The following is a 14,791-nucleotide window of genomic DNA, read 5'->3' as shown; positions in this document are numbered from 1 at the left end:
CAACTAAAATTATTTATTAAAAAAATAAAATCTATATTTCATATTTTTAATTTTAAAAAATATGTCTAAATTGATTTAATTTTTAATTATAATTTGAATAATTTTGATATTTGAATAAATTTAAAATCATATAATTTGTAATTAAAAAATTTATTTTATTCATTTTAAAAATTATTTTATGTGTCATTTAATAAAGTTGTTCATATAAATGCTTATATGATAAATTTATTTATGTATGTTATTATATAATATATATATGTATATATTAGATTTGCATTTTTACGAATGATGAAAAAAAATTACCAATTACATAAAAAAAAAAAAGCATGCAAAACACAACGTACATTCTTGCCAGAATTTCATCCTTCCATCTCTTTTATTTTAAACATTTCCTTTTTGTGATAACAAACTTTGCTTTAACTTAACAAAATTCATTAACCTCAAATCTAGGTTGCTTACGTGTCGTCTGATCAGGAATCCCCCGCTACCAAATATTCACGTTTCACAGACCCATCCCCCACGCTTTCGAACGTGGTGTCTCTCTCTCCGTCTTTCTCTATCTTGTTTTTCTCTCTCCCGGGGTATCCATCTTTTTTCAGAGAAAAAGATTCCCGGCATCCAAACGTTTATCAGATCACGAGAAACGCTTTGTTCGTAAAATTTGAGCAGATCCGGAGAACGAACAGGGAGTTCGCCGCGTCGATTGAGGGATCTCTCCGGAGTCGGTGATGGCGGCGTCGCCAGAGCATCGCGGGAACTCCTGCTCCTCGTCCTCCTCCTCCTCATCTTCTTCTTCCGTAGAAGTTCCGGTGAAAAGCGAGCAAGAAATATGCATCGGTGCTAAAGAAACGGATAATATCAGAGACTCACGGGAAGCCGCCAGTGGCGATGATTCTCGCGTTGGAGTTGATCTCAGTGCACTGAATAACGTTGGTGCCGAGTCTTCAGGTGCGTGGAGTTTCCTCATGTACTTCGCTCCGTTTTAGTAATAGAATTCAAAATTCGAACGTTTTGTTTCACAGTTTCTTTGTGGATTTTGCCTATGAGTAGCTTAGTCAAGTTTGACTGAAATTTAGACCTAATTTTGACTTCCGCCATTTCTTATTTTCTTTTATATTTGAATTTTGTATGTTTGGTAATTCTAGTTGCATATTACCCGTCCATTGTTATTCATTTGTTGTTAAATTTGATAGTGTAATTTGCTATTTAATGGTTGGTAGTATTTCTTTACTATCTGCAATAACAGTCCAGCACTGGCTTATGCATTTAAAGGATTTAAAGTTTGGGAGTTTATTTTAGGTGTCTTTAGTGGATAAAGTTTTGGCATTAGAGCGTTTCTGTTGGATACTGCTTTTGTAAGGCAAATGATAGTAAGTTTTGTTTAGAAAAAAAATCATGGATATGCATGTAGGAAGGACATTGATGGTATGTTTGGTGGGAGAGAAGTAAAGGGAGAGAAAGGAAAGTGGAAAGGAAGAGGGAACTAGGAATGAGAGGAAGAAAATGTATGCTTTCAACATTTTGTGCGGTTTGTTGGAAAGAAAATAGAAGGAAAGGGAGGGATTGGGGATAGAATTTCAAGTAGAATAACTCATTTTAATGAGTGGAAATTTGTCTTTCATTCCTCCTAATCGTGTAAGAATTGGATGTTCTAGTCATTGAATGAAGAACAACCCTCCCTTTTCATCCCCTTCTTATTTTCTCCAAATTTAACTAATAAATGGTATCCCTCTTTATCTTCTATCCTTATTTCTTTCCTTTTCTCCTCCCACTAAATGAACTGTAAATGCATCACTTTGTGCTACATTTACCAATGCTCCCTACCACGCTTTTCTGTTTATGATACTTGTTATTTTAAAAACCGGATGATGCTAATCAAGTTGCTATTTTCTGAATTTTACATGAGAAGATATTAAAGAGCTGGTTTTTTTTTTTGCTCATTCTGGAGGATTATTGGAATTGCATACCCAGGCGTTTTGTTAATGTGCTGAAGTTTCTGGATATGATACTTAATACTTTAAAACTGGATGATGGCACGATGCTAATATAGTTTCTATGTTCTGAATCTCATATTAGAAAAGATCTAAGAATTGGCTTGTTTTGCACATTCTGGAGGACTATTTGAAGTTGGCAGAAATGTCACGAATGCATTTCTTTTTTTTTTCTTCTTTTTCTACTTCTTCTTCTTCTTCTTTTCGCATTTGGATATAATAGTATGCAAAGAGACAAAGGCCTATAGTTGGAAAAAGTTTGCTATTTCCATCACGGGGCCATAGTCCTACTTTTAAGCTTCCAGAGGAATAATCAATAACTATGCTTAAATTTTATGATATGTTGTTAAGTACGGGCTTAAATTTGTTATATTTCTTACTACATTCAGGCACCTTTCGTGGAATTTTTTCTGAGGTTGGAACATTGCCTGTGGGCACTTCAAACGTTGAAAAATTGGATTCAAGCCAGGGTAAATTGGAAAAATCAAAAACTGAGACACAAAGACATCGAAACATACTTGCGGAAGAAGCAGCACAGATTTTTGACAGTAAGATATCTGCTCAAAAGAAGGTATTAATTTTTCTGGATGTATCACTTTTACCACTCCCCTTTGTCTCAATTTATATTTGTAAAACAACAATTTACTCTCTTCCCCATGATTGTTATTTTAGTTTTAGATGTTTTCGGAGAATGATTGCTTGATACTGGTTGAATTAATTTTGTCTCAGTTAGATAATTCTATGGTAAGAACTTTTAAATACCAAAATGCATATAAGTTCCTGGTAGAAGAATTAAATAGCTAATGGTTAAAGAGGAATGATTAAATCCTTTTCTTCTAGATGGATGATTTATTAAGGATTTTGAAGCGTGGATATGGTTTCCCTCCTGTATGTCATGTTGTTCTTGTAACTATGAATGTGTGACATATACTGCTAAATATGCTGGAAATTTAAAAAAAAAAAAAATTCAAACACCAGATAGTCATGGGAAGGATATGGTGATGGGGTTTTGGAAACAGTTCGATCATTTATCAAAAAGAAGCAATACCCTGTTACACAAGAAGAGAGAAATTTGCCATCCTTATCAATAGCAGCTAAACCACGATTTAGTTTGGCCTTTGGTGGCTCCTATTTATATTGGATTAGAGATGAAAAGGGAGAAAGTAGAGACAAATTGAAAATGATGTGATCGTGTGCTCGTCGCTTTCTATCATCTACAAAAAGTGGGCTGCATCTTTGAAGGAGGAGGAGAAAAAGATGACTTTATATGGTAGGTTTTAAAATTGGGCTACGTCAAGCAAGCTGCTGGTTGGTTTGAAGAATTTCATCATTCATGTCTATGACAAGAATAATGGTTTTTAAATTTTTATAATGCACACAACCCTCCTACCTTGCGCTTGCATCCTAAATTTTTGAGAACTTTTGTGTTATAGTGTCTATGTTATCATGTGAACTGGTAATGTCCACATCTGTGCTTCATACTTGAGGGGTATTTATGAATTTAGCAGTAATTTATGTTGTTTTCTTTACACATCTAAGTATATTGTATATTATGTTAGCTAAATTCCTGCTTAATAAGAACAAAATGTTTTTGTCATTGATTGTTTGAAATTATGGACATGTTGGTAAATGTACTAAATTTGTAATAAATTCAATAATAGCATTTATGCACTCTTAACAATTTGAGATGGCAGTGTGTCCATGTGGTAGGACATAAGAAAGAAATTTATGGAAATTGATGGGATAGTGGATGGTGACAAGACAAAATTCATAGGAGATGGCAGAGTAGTTAAGGAATTTTTAATTCCTTTTTGTTTTACGTAGATAGATATGCTTGAGCGGTTTTAAAGTACTACTATTATTAATTTTAAGATGTTTGTTTAAGGTTTTTCAGGAGTCCTCTTTTCTTTTTCCTGGACTCTTCTTAAGGCTAAGAGTATTAGCATTTAGCATAGATGCAAGCACACTGTAAGATCTATCTAAATGCTGTAGCTTAATAATCTCTTCATTTGCCATGGGAGGGCCAAATTCTTATTGGGGCTGCTCTGTCTTCTTGATATTGTTGAAATTGTTGTTATTTTCATTATCATTTGTATTTCAGTGATTATTGTTATGGATTGCCTTGATGGGTGGTTTTCTTGGATGTTGTGACAGTTTGATCTTCGAGACATGTGTACCTGGCAATGTTATTAAATCTTTTAAATCTGTGCAGCTTAAATTGTTGAACAGAATAGCTACTGTGAAAGATGATGGAACTGTGGAGTTTGAAGTTCCAGGAGATGTTGAGCCCCATGCTCTTGGTGATGGGCCAAGAGGTGCATATGCTGAAGTAGCTGAAGAAGAGTCACTTGAAACAGACATTCAGTATATTCCACCACTGCAAATAGTGATGCTTATAGTTGGCACACGTGGAGATGTGCAGCCATTTATTGCGATTGGCAAACGTCTCCAGGTTGGGAAAGTATTTTGTTTTTTAGCCCCTTTTCATTTTTGCTATTTGGTGTGAATAACTCTTGCGGTATGTTTAAAGCCTTTAAATTTGTTGTAACCTCATCTGGGCTTTCTGGTAACATGTATGTATTTAGAAAAATGGAGCAATTCCAATTGAAAGTTGAAGATTGAATTATTACTCTTGTTTGTTTTATTATTTCTCTCTCTCTCTCTCTCTATATATATATAAATATATATAATATAATATTAAAATAAAATTCTTTATATTGAAGATTGAGCCAGGGAATGCTTCTTGCTCCACACATCAACTAGGGTAAACTAGATAAAAAACAATAACGTAGAAGGAAGCTCTGTTATGAGCAGTTTGCTTATAGACTCTGGAAGTGTTTGACTTGTGCGATGATGATTTAGGGTAGTTTGCTGTTGATGAGGATTAAAAAATTGATTGACTTTACTGATCAATATTGTTGCTTATTCAATCTATACTAGGTTGTGCTGAATTTCTTTGTTTGCCACTGTCTTAATTCATTGCCTTGCATTAATTTTATTTTTTACATTTAGAAAATAAGAGTTTTAAGATTTTGAAACCTTTTTTTTGGTGTGTAAGTGCAAAAGATGTTTTTTAAGCAGTAACAGTTTATTATTTTGTCTAATAGGCATATGTTCTTTTTGAAACCTCTCATATTGGCAACTACATACGTACTGCTGTTTGCTAAAAGTTTGTGCTCACTGCTTTGAAACGAAAAGAAAAAATGTGAAACAATTAAGTTCAATCCTTTTTGTTGGTTGTTTGAAATGTTACCATGGGAGAGGATGTTTTGCATGCAGGATTATGGCCATCGTGTAAGATTGGCAACTCATTCAAATTTCAAAGAGTTTGTGCTGACTGCTGGGCTTGAGTTCTATCCATTAGGTGGAGATCCAAAAGTTCTTGCTGGTTGTATGTACCTAACACATTATTTTATGATTTTCTGGTTTAACCTTACTGGGATTCTGATAACATTATTTTGAGTTGGTTCCTATATGTAATTCAAATTAGTATCATGCGGAGCATTTAACATACATGTAATTGCAAGATGTTTTTGTTGCATATGTGCAGCACTGAACCCTTGTTGTAATTTTTAAGTTTGTCTATAACACAGCTTCATTTAGAATATGTAGGTGTTAAGTTGAATGTTCAGTATGGCCAAAGTCATACGTGAATTAAAATTGAATGCGATTACTTGTCAAAATTTAGATTTCCAGCAGGACTTCTTAATGATTTCCTTTCTATTGAATTTTTTCCCGAGCAGATATGGTTAAAAATAAAGGCTTCTTGCCATCAGGCCCTTCTGAGATACCAATTCAACGAAATCAAATAAAGGAAATTATCCACTCTCTGCTTCCTGCTTGCAAAGAACCTGATCCTGATTCTGGTATCCCTTTTAGGGCAGATGCAATCATTGCAAATCCTCCAGCATACGGTTAGCTTTCATTACTTTTCAACCTTTAGTGGTGTTATTTACATGTGTATGGATGTATACACATGTTTGAGTATGCATTTATGGGTCTGTATAAGTGAAATATTGTGGTTATTTTGGTGTTTCATTTTCAACTTAGTATGGATCTTTGGTCTTTGTATTTATTTCTCATGCATAGATAAAGGAATTTCAGCAGTATTGAAGAAAATATATTAGATTTACTCTTTTTAGCACTCTGCTTTTAGCCTCGAGTGTCAGAGTTTGATGTAATGAAAGTTTGACGAAATCATAGCTATAATGTGGCCACCCTGTTGTCAGACAACTTCACCACAAAATATGTGCTGTAAAGGGCCTAAGCATAGTTGTGATGTTTTATGAATTATTGGTAGTGCTTACAGAGCATTTATCTCCATTTAAAAACTATAAACTGTAAAAGGCTAGAATGGTTTACAATAAGGGAAATATTGTGGTTATTTTGGTGTTTCATTTTCAACTTAGTATGGATCTTTGGTCTTTGTATTTATTTCTCATGCATAGATAAAGGAATTTCAGCAGTATTGAAGAAAATATATTAGATTTACTCTTTTTAGCACTCTGCTTTTAGCCTCGAGTGTCGGAGTTTGATGTAATGAAAGTTTGACGAAATCATAACTATAATGTGGCCACCCTGTTGTCAGACAACTTCACCACAAAATATGTGCTGTAAAGGGCCTAAGCATAGTTGTGATGTTTTATGAATTATTGGTAGTGCTTACAGAGCATTTATCTCCATTTAAAAACTATAAACTGTAAAAGGCTAGAATGGTTTACATAAGTTCCTACTAGAAACTTTGTTTTGCCATCTTGATGGAGTCTTAACTATGTGTATGATTATTTTCCCCTTTCCCCTCCTACTGTCTTTGTTGGAATGGGCAAGTAATGGGATCGGAAGTCAATTTCTTGGCTTGCCAGATGATTTGACATTTTGTAGCATTTGCTAGTTTTTGTATCAGTGAGTTCCGGTTTAAACTTTATCTCTATAAATCTAGGCATGAAGGGATGATTATTTGCATCCAAATATAGTAGATAAAAGATGGGCCTTGTCGTGTTAATGAATGTCATGGCAGTTCTCTGCGGGCTCTAGGGTGGGCTTCTCCTGTTATATTTATTGCTTTAACAATATGAAGGATGGTAAATCTTTCAGTGCTGAATTTGTTTTATTTTTCTCTATTTGAGAGACTGAGTTTGGTGAGAAAATGTCATGTGATTTCTGTTGTCCACTATGATTTGTTGTTTCTGGAATAGAAGTATTTTATTCATGTTTGTATTTACTGCTTCAATATTCTAATAGAAACTTTGGCAATGCTTTTTAGGGCATACACATGTGGCAGAGGCGCTAAAAATACCACTTCATATATTTTTCACGATGCCATGGACGTAAGTCTTGCCTGAGTAATGTTATCTATAGCTGAGTTGGATGTTGCTTTAACATCTCTGAAGCTAGCAGTTTACAAGCTTGTTATTTCTTGTTTTGTATCAGTCTATTGTTCTATTACATGGTTTAACGGGCAATCTTAGACTGCTTTGCACAATCCATTATTGTTTCCTCCAGGCCAACAAGTGAGTTTCCACATCCTTTGTCCCGTGTGAAGCAACCAGCTGGATATCGAGTGAGCACTGATATTCATATTTATTGTTTTATGTATTTTTTTTCTACTTTTCTCATCTTGTTTGTTTGTGTTTGCTGCAGCTTTCTTATCAAATTGTTGACTCAATGATTTGGCTTGGGATACGGGACATGATAAATGATGTTAGAAAGAAAAAGCTGAAGCTACGACCAGTCACATATTTGAGTGGTTCCCAAGGCTCTGATTCTGATGTGCCTCATGGATATATATGGAGTCCTCACCTTGTTCCTAAACCTAAAGGTGGTTGGCTTAATATCTAATTGAAAAGTGAAAAATTTAAACAGATATATCTGTGGAAATTTTTTTAAGCTAGGAGTTTATATTTTATATATTTTAAATTTTTTTTCAGCATTCTCTCCTGCTTATGTAATAAAGCATGAGGATATTTCTTTGAACAACATATTTTATAATGACTTGACATGCTGGCAAGAATTTCTCAAATGGAAGGATGACACTTTTACTTTTCTCCTTCAGATTGGGGACCTAAGATTGACGTGATAGGGTTTTGCTTTCTTGATCTTGCAACAAATTATGAACCTCCTGAATTGCTCGTAAAGTGGCTTGAAGCTGGTCCAAAGCCTATTTATATTGGATTTGGTAGCCTTGTGAGTTTGTTTTTTTTTCTCATTATCATTTACTATATTTTTCTATAGTTTTTGAGTTTGTTTTCTTATGTCATTGATTCATATTAATCCCCTATTAGTTTGTTTTCTTGTGTCATTAACTCATATTAATCCCATATTAAGTATTAGATATTTCTAGCGGTGCTTACATGAAGATTTTAACTTTTTCTTTGTATTGTGAAATTCAATGTAGAGTTTTCATGTTTTAATATAATTCTCAAATTATTTTAAAGTATACAGCAGAATGGTTGTCAGTAAAATGCTGGTTTTCCTTCTTGAGGATATTTCGTTTCTTCCTCTTTTTTATTTTTACAGTAAATTGAAACCCTTGTTTTTTGGAGGCCCTGGCCCTCAAGCCTTAATAGTGGCCTTGGTTGTTAGTTTTGCCTTACAACCTTTTTAATTAGAGCTAGGGATTTGGATTTCAATGTTGATTGATCTATTAAGCAAATTTTTTGCTTAAAAAAAACTTCTCTTGAAATTATCAACCTTGAGTCTAGCTGTGTTTGGTCATTTCCTGCAAGTTTTCTTTTTAGATTTCAAGCTTTTCTTTTTGTTTCTTCTAAATAGGGAAAGATTCTTCTCTTTAATTTCTTGTGTTGAGGTTTTCTAAACTGTATTGTTCCAGACATCTGCAAGTATGTTAGTTAAGGAAGATGCTGAAATTGATAAATAACAGTAGAATTTTAAATCATGACCTCTATACTGAAAGGTATCAATGGCTAAAATGTTGTAACCAGAAATTCCACTGCTTCTTTATTTACTGACAATTATTATAAGCTGCAAGGTTGTGAGCCCTAAATGTTTAATGACTACCTTGTATTTATCTTTGTAAGTAGGTCTTCTACGAGGGGCATGGTAAAATTTCTTGGCACGACGTTTTGTTCATTAGTCACTGTCTGTAGTGCATTTGCTTGAAGTTATTTGTTTATTATCTATAATGATTCTACTATTATTTGGTTGCTATTTTGTGTTATCACTTTATGCTACTTTAATGGAGCACCGTACAAAGCACAAGAATATCAGGTTTGAAATAGAAGAGTGCAACAGAATTTAGAGAACACTTTGTTGGTGTTCCAAAGGAATTTAAGTTTTGTCTGTTCTGTTAAGCATATGATTTTATAAGGTTGTTTTCTTGCAAATTTTATATGAGTTATTTGTGTTGCTAATATAAAGCCAAGTCTGATGAGTGCAATAAATGACTGCATTTTTTTCCCTCAATCTCATTGATCACTATAAAAATAGACTGATTGTATCCTTAATAAAGTTTATGGATATCACAGTCAAGTATGCCATGAGATATTGTTCTCACATGTCATGATATAGCTTTTTTTTAATGGAATATGGCTGCCTTTTATTTTCTTCAAATTTTATGATCTTTTGAACTGTTCCTTTTCTCATGTTATAGCCGGTTCAAGAACCGGAAAAAATGACCCAAATAATTGTGGATGCACTGGAACAAACTGGACAGAGAGGTATCATCAATAAAGGCTGGGGTGGCCTTGGTAACTGTGAGTTCTTTTTCTTCCTACTTTTGGATCTTTAAATGTTTCCTTATTAACCTAGCACTTGTGTGCATATTTTCTTAGCTATTTTTTAATTTATTATCAGTGGCAGAACCCAAGGACTATGTTTACTTATTGGACAATGTCCCTCATGATTGGCTATTCTTGCAATGCAAGGCTGTGGTGAGTTTATAAATTACAAGAGCAGTGCGTTTCTGAGGATTCTTTTTCATTACATCTGTTTTGCTTTTTTATAAATTAATTGAATAACTATGTAGTGGTCATAAGTCGTGGCCTGATCTATTTTCTTTGGGAATGGGCTTTTAATACTGGGTCAATTACTTATGGTTCAAAGTTTCTTTGAGAGCTACTGTAGGGGAATAATGTTTTCTTGGTCCTGTACTCTTGTCCTAGTTTAGTGTTCTGAATCATGCTCTGTTATGGTCTTACAAGTTCCACATTGAAGGTTTCAAATTTGCAAATCCCCTCCCCCCTCATCTTGGAAAAAAGGGAAAATGTTGGTAAATATTTTAATACCATTATCACTTTGTTTCTGCCCATAATAACATGATTATCATTAAATTTTGGAAAACTGTGTGTTTTTTTTTTTTTCTTTTGTGATAGCATTCTTTGATGAGATTATTACTCTATTTGCAAGGAGATCCCAATGTTTTATCTTAAATAAAGTATGGACACCATCTGATGCAACTATTTTTTTAATCTTAGAAGAAACGAGTGCAAAGATTAGGGATTCTCAGTGAGGTCAGATCAATGCAGTTTTCTTTGTTTGATAATATTTTTTTTATGTACTTTATATCAATATGCTGTCGATAGTAGACATTTTTAGATATTTCAATCTATATGTGGCCTTTGTTTGAAATGAAAAAAAGTGAAATATTGAGGGTCTTGGAAATCAAATATATTGTTGCAGATCTAAAGTGTGCTGTATGATCAATACAATGATGGTATGCCAAAGAAGGTTGGCATAAATGACTAGGGGAAGTCAGGATAAAAGATTCAAGCACAAGCCAAGTGTCCTCATAGCACATAATATAAAAACTAAATTACTCAAGCATAAATAAATTAAGTTGCAGCTAGTGATAGGCATGCATCCAGCAATATTACATGCTCATGAGATAGAGGACGTGCAAATATTTGATCATGCCAGTTAACTTTCGAATTGTTATCTTTTAGATCTCTTAAAATTTTCTGATATTACTTTCCTTTGGCCTCCCCAGAGTAGTTTCTCTCGAGCCCTTCCTCTCCAATTTGTTTATGAATGACAAGATCTTTTTTTTGCCTTGTTTTTAGGTTCATCATGGAGGTGCTGGAACAACAGCTGCTGGTCTTAAAGCAGCGGTAAGAACAAATATTTTGATCCTTGCTGTTATTTTCGTGCTTCTAGTTCCATGACTAGGTGCTTACATTGTTTTGCCTGCATAATAATTTGGTGCTTTTGGATTCAATTTTTTTTTTTGTCCATCTGCCTTTTGATCCACATTTTTTGTCCTCAATTTTAGTGCCCAACAACAATTGTACCATTCTTTGGTGATCAACCTTTCTGGGGAGAGCGAGTACACGCCAGAGGAGTGGGTCCTCCACCCATCCCAGTTGATGAATTCTCACTTCCCAAGTTGGTTAATGCAATAAACTTCATGCTAGACACAAAGGTAATTATGAATTTGAGATGCCAGATTTAGTTGTTAAACTTATATTCGGTTAGGCATTTTAGATTTAGCCATTTAGGCTTGCTCCCTTTATTTTCTTTTGGATATTCCAAGAGAGCTTGATCTTGGGGATTTTTCTCAAGCGGCTATTTGTTGGTCCCTTTTTTTTTTTTTTTGAGGGGGGGGGGGGGGGGGGGTTGGTGCATGTGGGAACTCATTTGGGTTTGAGTAACACAGAGCTGTACCTCTCTCTCTCTCTTCATAAGTACCTCTCTTCTCTCCAAGTTTGAACTTGAGACCTTCAAATTTACCAAACTCTAACGGCTGGGATGCTGATTTATCGTCTAGTTTCTATTATGATGATCTTAAGTAAAATTAAAAAAAAAAAAAAATTGTTGAAAGCATAAATTTGGCTGAACTTGTAATATGATGACTGCATGAGGATATTGGAAAATTTCCCATTAACTAACCCATGAACATGAAATATGTCAGGTGAAAGAGAGAGCCATTGAACTTGCCAAGGCAATGGAGGAGGAGGATGGGGTTACGGGAGCAGTAAAAGCATTTTTTAGGCATCTTCCTCGCAAGAAGCCTGAGCCAGAGCTATCACCAGAGCCACCCAGTCTATTCTCCATTGCTAGATGTTTTGGTTGTTCGTGAATCTCGCATGGATGTTTGTTTCTTCCTTGTAAGTTGTTTAGTTGTGTGTTTTCAGTGTTCTCCATGGTGCTTTCAGAAATGAATGAAAACACGAAAATTTCATCCCTCTTTACGAATTTCCACATCCCTGTTTCCAGAAATGTATTTATTTTTACAGCCGAGAAACATGGTGTAAAAATGCGAATTTTCATTCATCTCGAAGGTAGAATGGCCCATTTTTTAAAATCTTTTGAGTTACCAATCTATGCTAGATTTGAGTCTTTCATTCCAGGAACCGTTGTTATACTTTTGTCATCTTGCTTTTACAATTTAAAGATAGTGTGATAAGAAGTGAAATCAAATCTTGGGTGGCGATCATGCAGATCACAGTTTTACCAAAAGATTTGAATCGAGGTTAAAATGTTATTACAGCCACAGTTGATTCCATTTGTTATTACGTGCCATAATTGATCGCTTTTGTACCTTGTACAGGGGGGAGATGTCTGATTAGTAATTCGGTTTTTCACTTCCAGATCAAGCATTTCTATATATTTTCTTAGTTGAGTTTCACTATATTGCCAAAAAAAAAAAGATTGATGGATACCGCGTGTGGGGGAAACATGGGAATCAAGACGAGTTGAAGAGAAAACACTAGGTTCAGAAAATGCGAGGGCAAGGAATGGATGAAAAGTGACAAATTGCATGGGATTGGCGATGGAGAACGCAGCCCCCCATATCAAAATCTTTGAGAGGGCAGAGGAATGCAGCACAAGAGCCAATTTGCATGCTGAGAGAGAGAGGGAAGGGCCGTTGAATGATATTTAAGGCAGCCACCACTGAATTCTAGATCAAGTGGGGAATGACTTTACCTTTTAAGCCACCCAATCCTTCCGCATTCGCCATTGAAGATCACAAACCTGATCTTTCAAGCTCAGCCCTTCCTCTGACACTCTCTCTGACTTCCATTCATTCCTGATCTATCGTTAACAACTCTCTCCAGTCCCCAACATGTGGATGTCTTTAAGTTTGAATAATGAAACGAAAGCCCTTGATTAGTGTAGCACAAAGTCAAAGCTAACCTTCATTTCAATGCCAAGAGGCTGGTAGTAACACGGCCAAAAATGTGTTTTTGGCAAGTAGAAAACCTGATTATCCCAATATTAATGAGGGGATTAAATTGCCGGCTTTTGATTGATAACGCGGGAAAATTGAGAAAACAATGAAGTTTTACGTTCCAACATAAAGAAAAAAAAAAAGAAAAAGAAAAGAAAAGAGAAATGCCGTTTAGAGGGAAAGAGGGGAGGAGAAAGATTCCATTTTCCAACCCACAAAACATATCTTCCCGCCAATGTCACACTTCGCCTCAGCATGCAGAAACGTCTTGGAGAATAATACTTCCCCCACCTATCTCTTTTTCTCTTATCTCTTCTGTTGCCAAGCCCATACAGACACGGTCCCCTAATATGTCAAGCATTCCATTTAATAATAATAATAATTATTATTATGCTCAGAGTCTTCACGTTTTCCAACTCTTTAGAACTCGGCTTCTGAACTCTCTTACCCTACTCTTTTTTTTTAATCAGATCACCCACCAAAAGCTAATGCCACTTGCATTCTTAATTCAGTTCCTTCAACTGTACTTCTCCCACACCTGCCATTTCTTAGTCTCTTTTTCAAAGGTTTAATTTTCGTTTCTTTGTCTTATTATTTTGTTCAGCATGCAAACTGACTTCTATCAGTCACTCTTAATTTGTCCTCAAGCATGGAGGATGGTCATCAAGAGAAAGTTTCCCAGACCAATGTAGACGATGGAACAACAAGGGTTTTCCCTTGTTTATTCTGTTCAAGAAAGTTTTACAGTTCTCAAGCCTTGGGGGGCCACCAAAATGCTCACAAGATAGAAAGAACATCTGCATGAAAGGCTAAACGGGAGTATGGACCAACTAGCAGCTTCTCATCTTCTCCGGCATTACTATTGGTTTATGCTCATGCAAGCCACCGCTTGGTTTTTTTACACTCTCCAATGTATATAACAGATCATTCTGCCAACTTCCGTTATTTCCCGAACCACCGTTTATCGGACGGATTCAGATCGAATGGTGCTGCCAGGTTTGATAATAATGTGGTGTTTTAAGGTAGAAGTAGCAATGGATATTACCATCATCAATTAGAAGAAGACGAGCAAAGTTACTTGAATTGGCAGAGGAGCATAAGATGCAATGGAGGCTTCACTCAACAGCTAGCAATGGCGGAGGATAACAATCAAGGGATGGGAAGTGCTGATCATAAGGACAAAGATCAAAGCTTGACCTATCTCTTCATTTATGAAGAGAGAATGATGGGCAAATTTTGTTAAGAGTAATTATTGGTAGTTTTTGCTTTTAATTCTTCCACATGTTTTCACAATAAAAGACAACATGTCTGATTCATTCTTTTGCAGATGTTGTGGAAGATCAGGGGGAAAAAATGAAGTACGTATAACTAACATTTTGAATCATCAATGATATATTTCCATTGTTCTTCAGTATTTTTAGAAAAAAAAAAATTCTTTCAACAAATACTGAACTTTCAGACTAAAGTCTTTGATCATATGTTATGATTATAAGGTGACTTAAAAGAATAGCAAGTATTAATCATGATTTCACAAGTCCAGAAGATCCTTATAACATGAAAAATTTATTTAACAATCCAATCAATGAAAAAAGAGATGAGCAATGATCTGATCTGGTCATGGTGTAGGTTAGATGAGGAGATTCATTTGTTTTTGTCCCCTTTCGTCATGTTTCTT

At 35.0% G+C, this 14,791-nt stretch overlaps 1 protein-coding gene and 1 pseudogene across 2 annotated transcripts; both read left to right on the top strand.

Moving 5' to 3' along the window:
- Window positions 1-521: 521 nt before the first annotated feature.
- Window positions 522-12,294, top strand: LOC111314380 (sterol 3-beta-glucosyltransferase UGT80A2-like). 2 transcript variants are annotated; one of them, XM_089752979.1, is made up of 15 exons: window positions 522-948; window positions 2,381-2,562; window positions 4,204-4,443; window positions 5,271-5,382; window positions 5,735-5,905; window positions 7,255-7,318; window positions 7,494-7,551; window positions 7,632-7,809; window positions 8,044-8,174; window positions 9,601-9,703; window positions 9,804-9,880; window positions 10,424-10,459; window positions 11,009-11,056; window positions 11,218-11,367; window positions 11,857-12,294. In XM_089752979.1, exons 1-15 carry the CDS (start codon window positions 729-731, stop codon window positions 12,022-12,024), a joined length of 1,938 nt encoding a protein of 645 aa, XP_089609105.1. In that variant the 5' UTR covers window positions 522-728; the 3' UTR covers window positions 12,025-12,294. The 2 variants fall into 2 exon arrangements, with proteins under 2 accessions (XP_089609105.1, XP_022771409.2); XM_022915674.2 differs by lacking the exon at window positions 10,424-10,459.
- A 1,343-nt stretch (window positions 12,295-13,637) lies between these two features.
- Window positions 13,638-14,476, top strand: LOC111313468 (protein LATE FLOWERING-like; annotated as a pseudogene).
- The last annotated feature ends 315 nt before the right edge of the window (window positions 14,477-14,791 follow it).

The sequence above is a fragment of the Durio zibethinus genome, chromosome 23 (assembly GCF_047325235.1).
Source record: "Durio zibethinus cultivar Kanyao isolate XHJ-2024 chromosome 23, ASM4732523v1, whole genome shotgun sequence".
In the NCBI taxonomy this organism is placed as follows: Eukaryota; Viridiplantae; Streptophyta; class Magnoliopsida; order Malvales; family Malvaceae; genus Durio; species Durio zibethinus.
The sequence above is the reverse complement of the archived record's forward strand: the minus strand, read 5'-3'. Positions and strand labels throughout refer to the sequence as shown.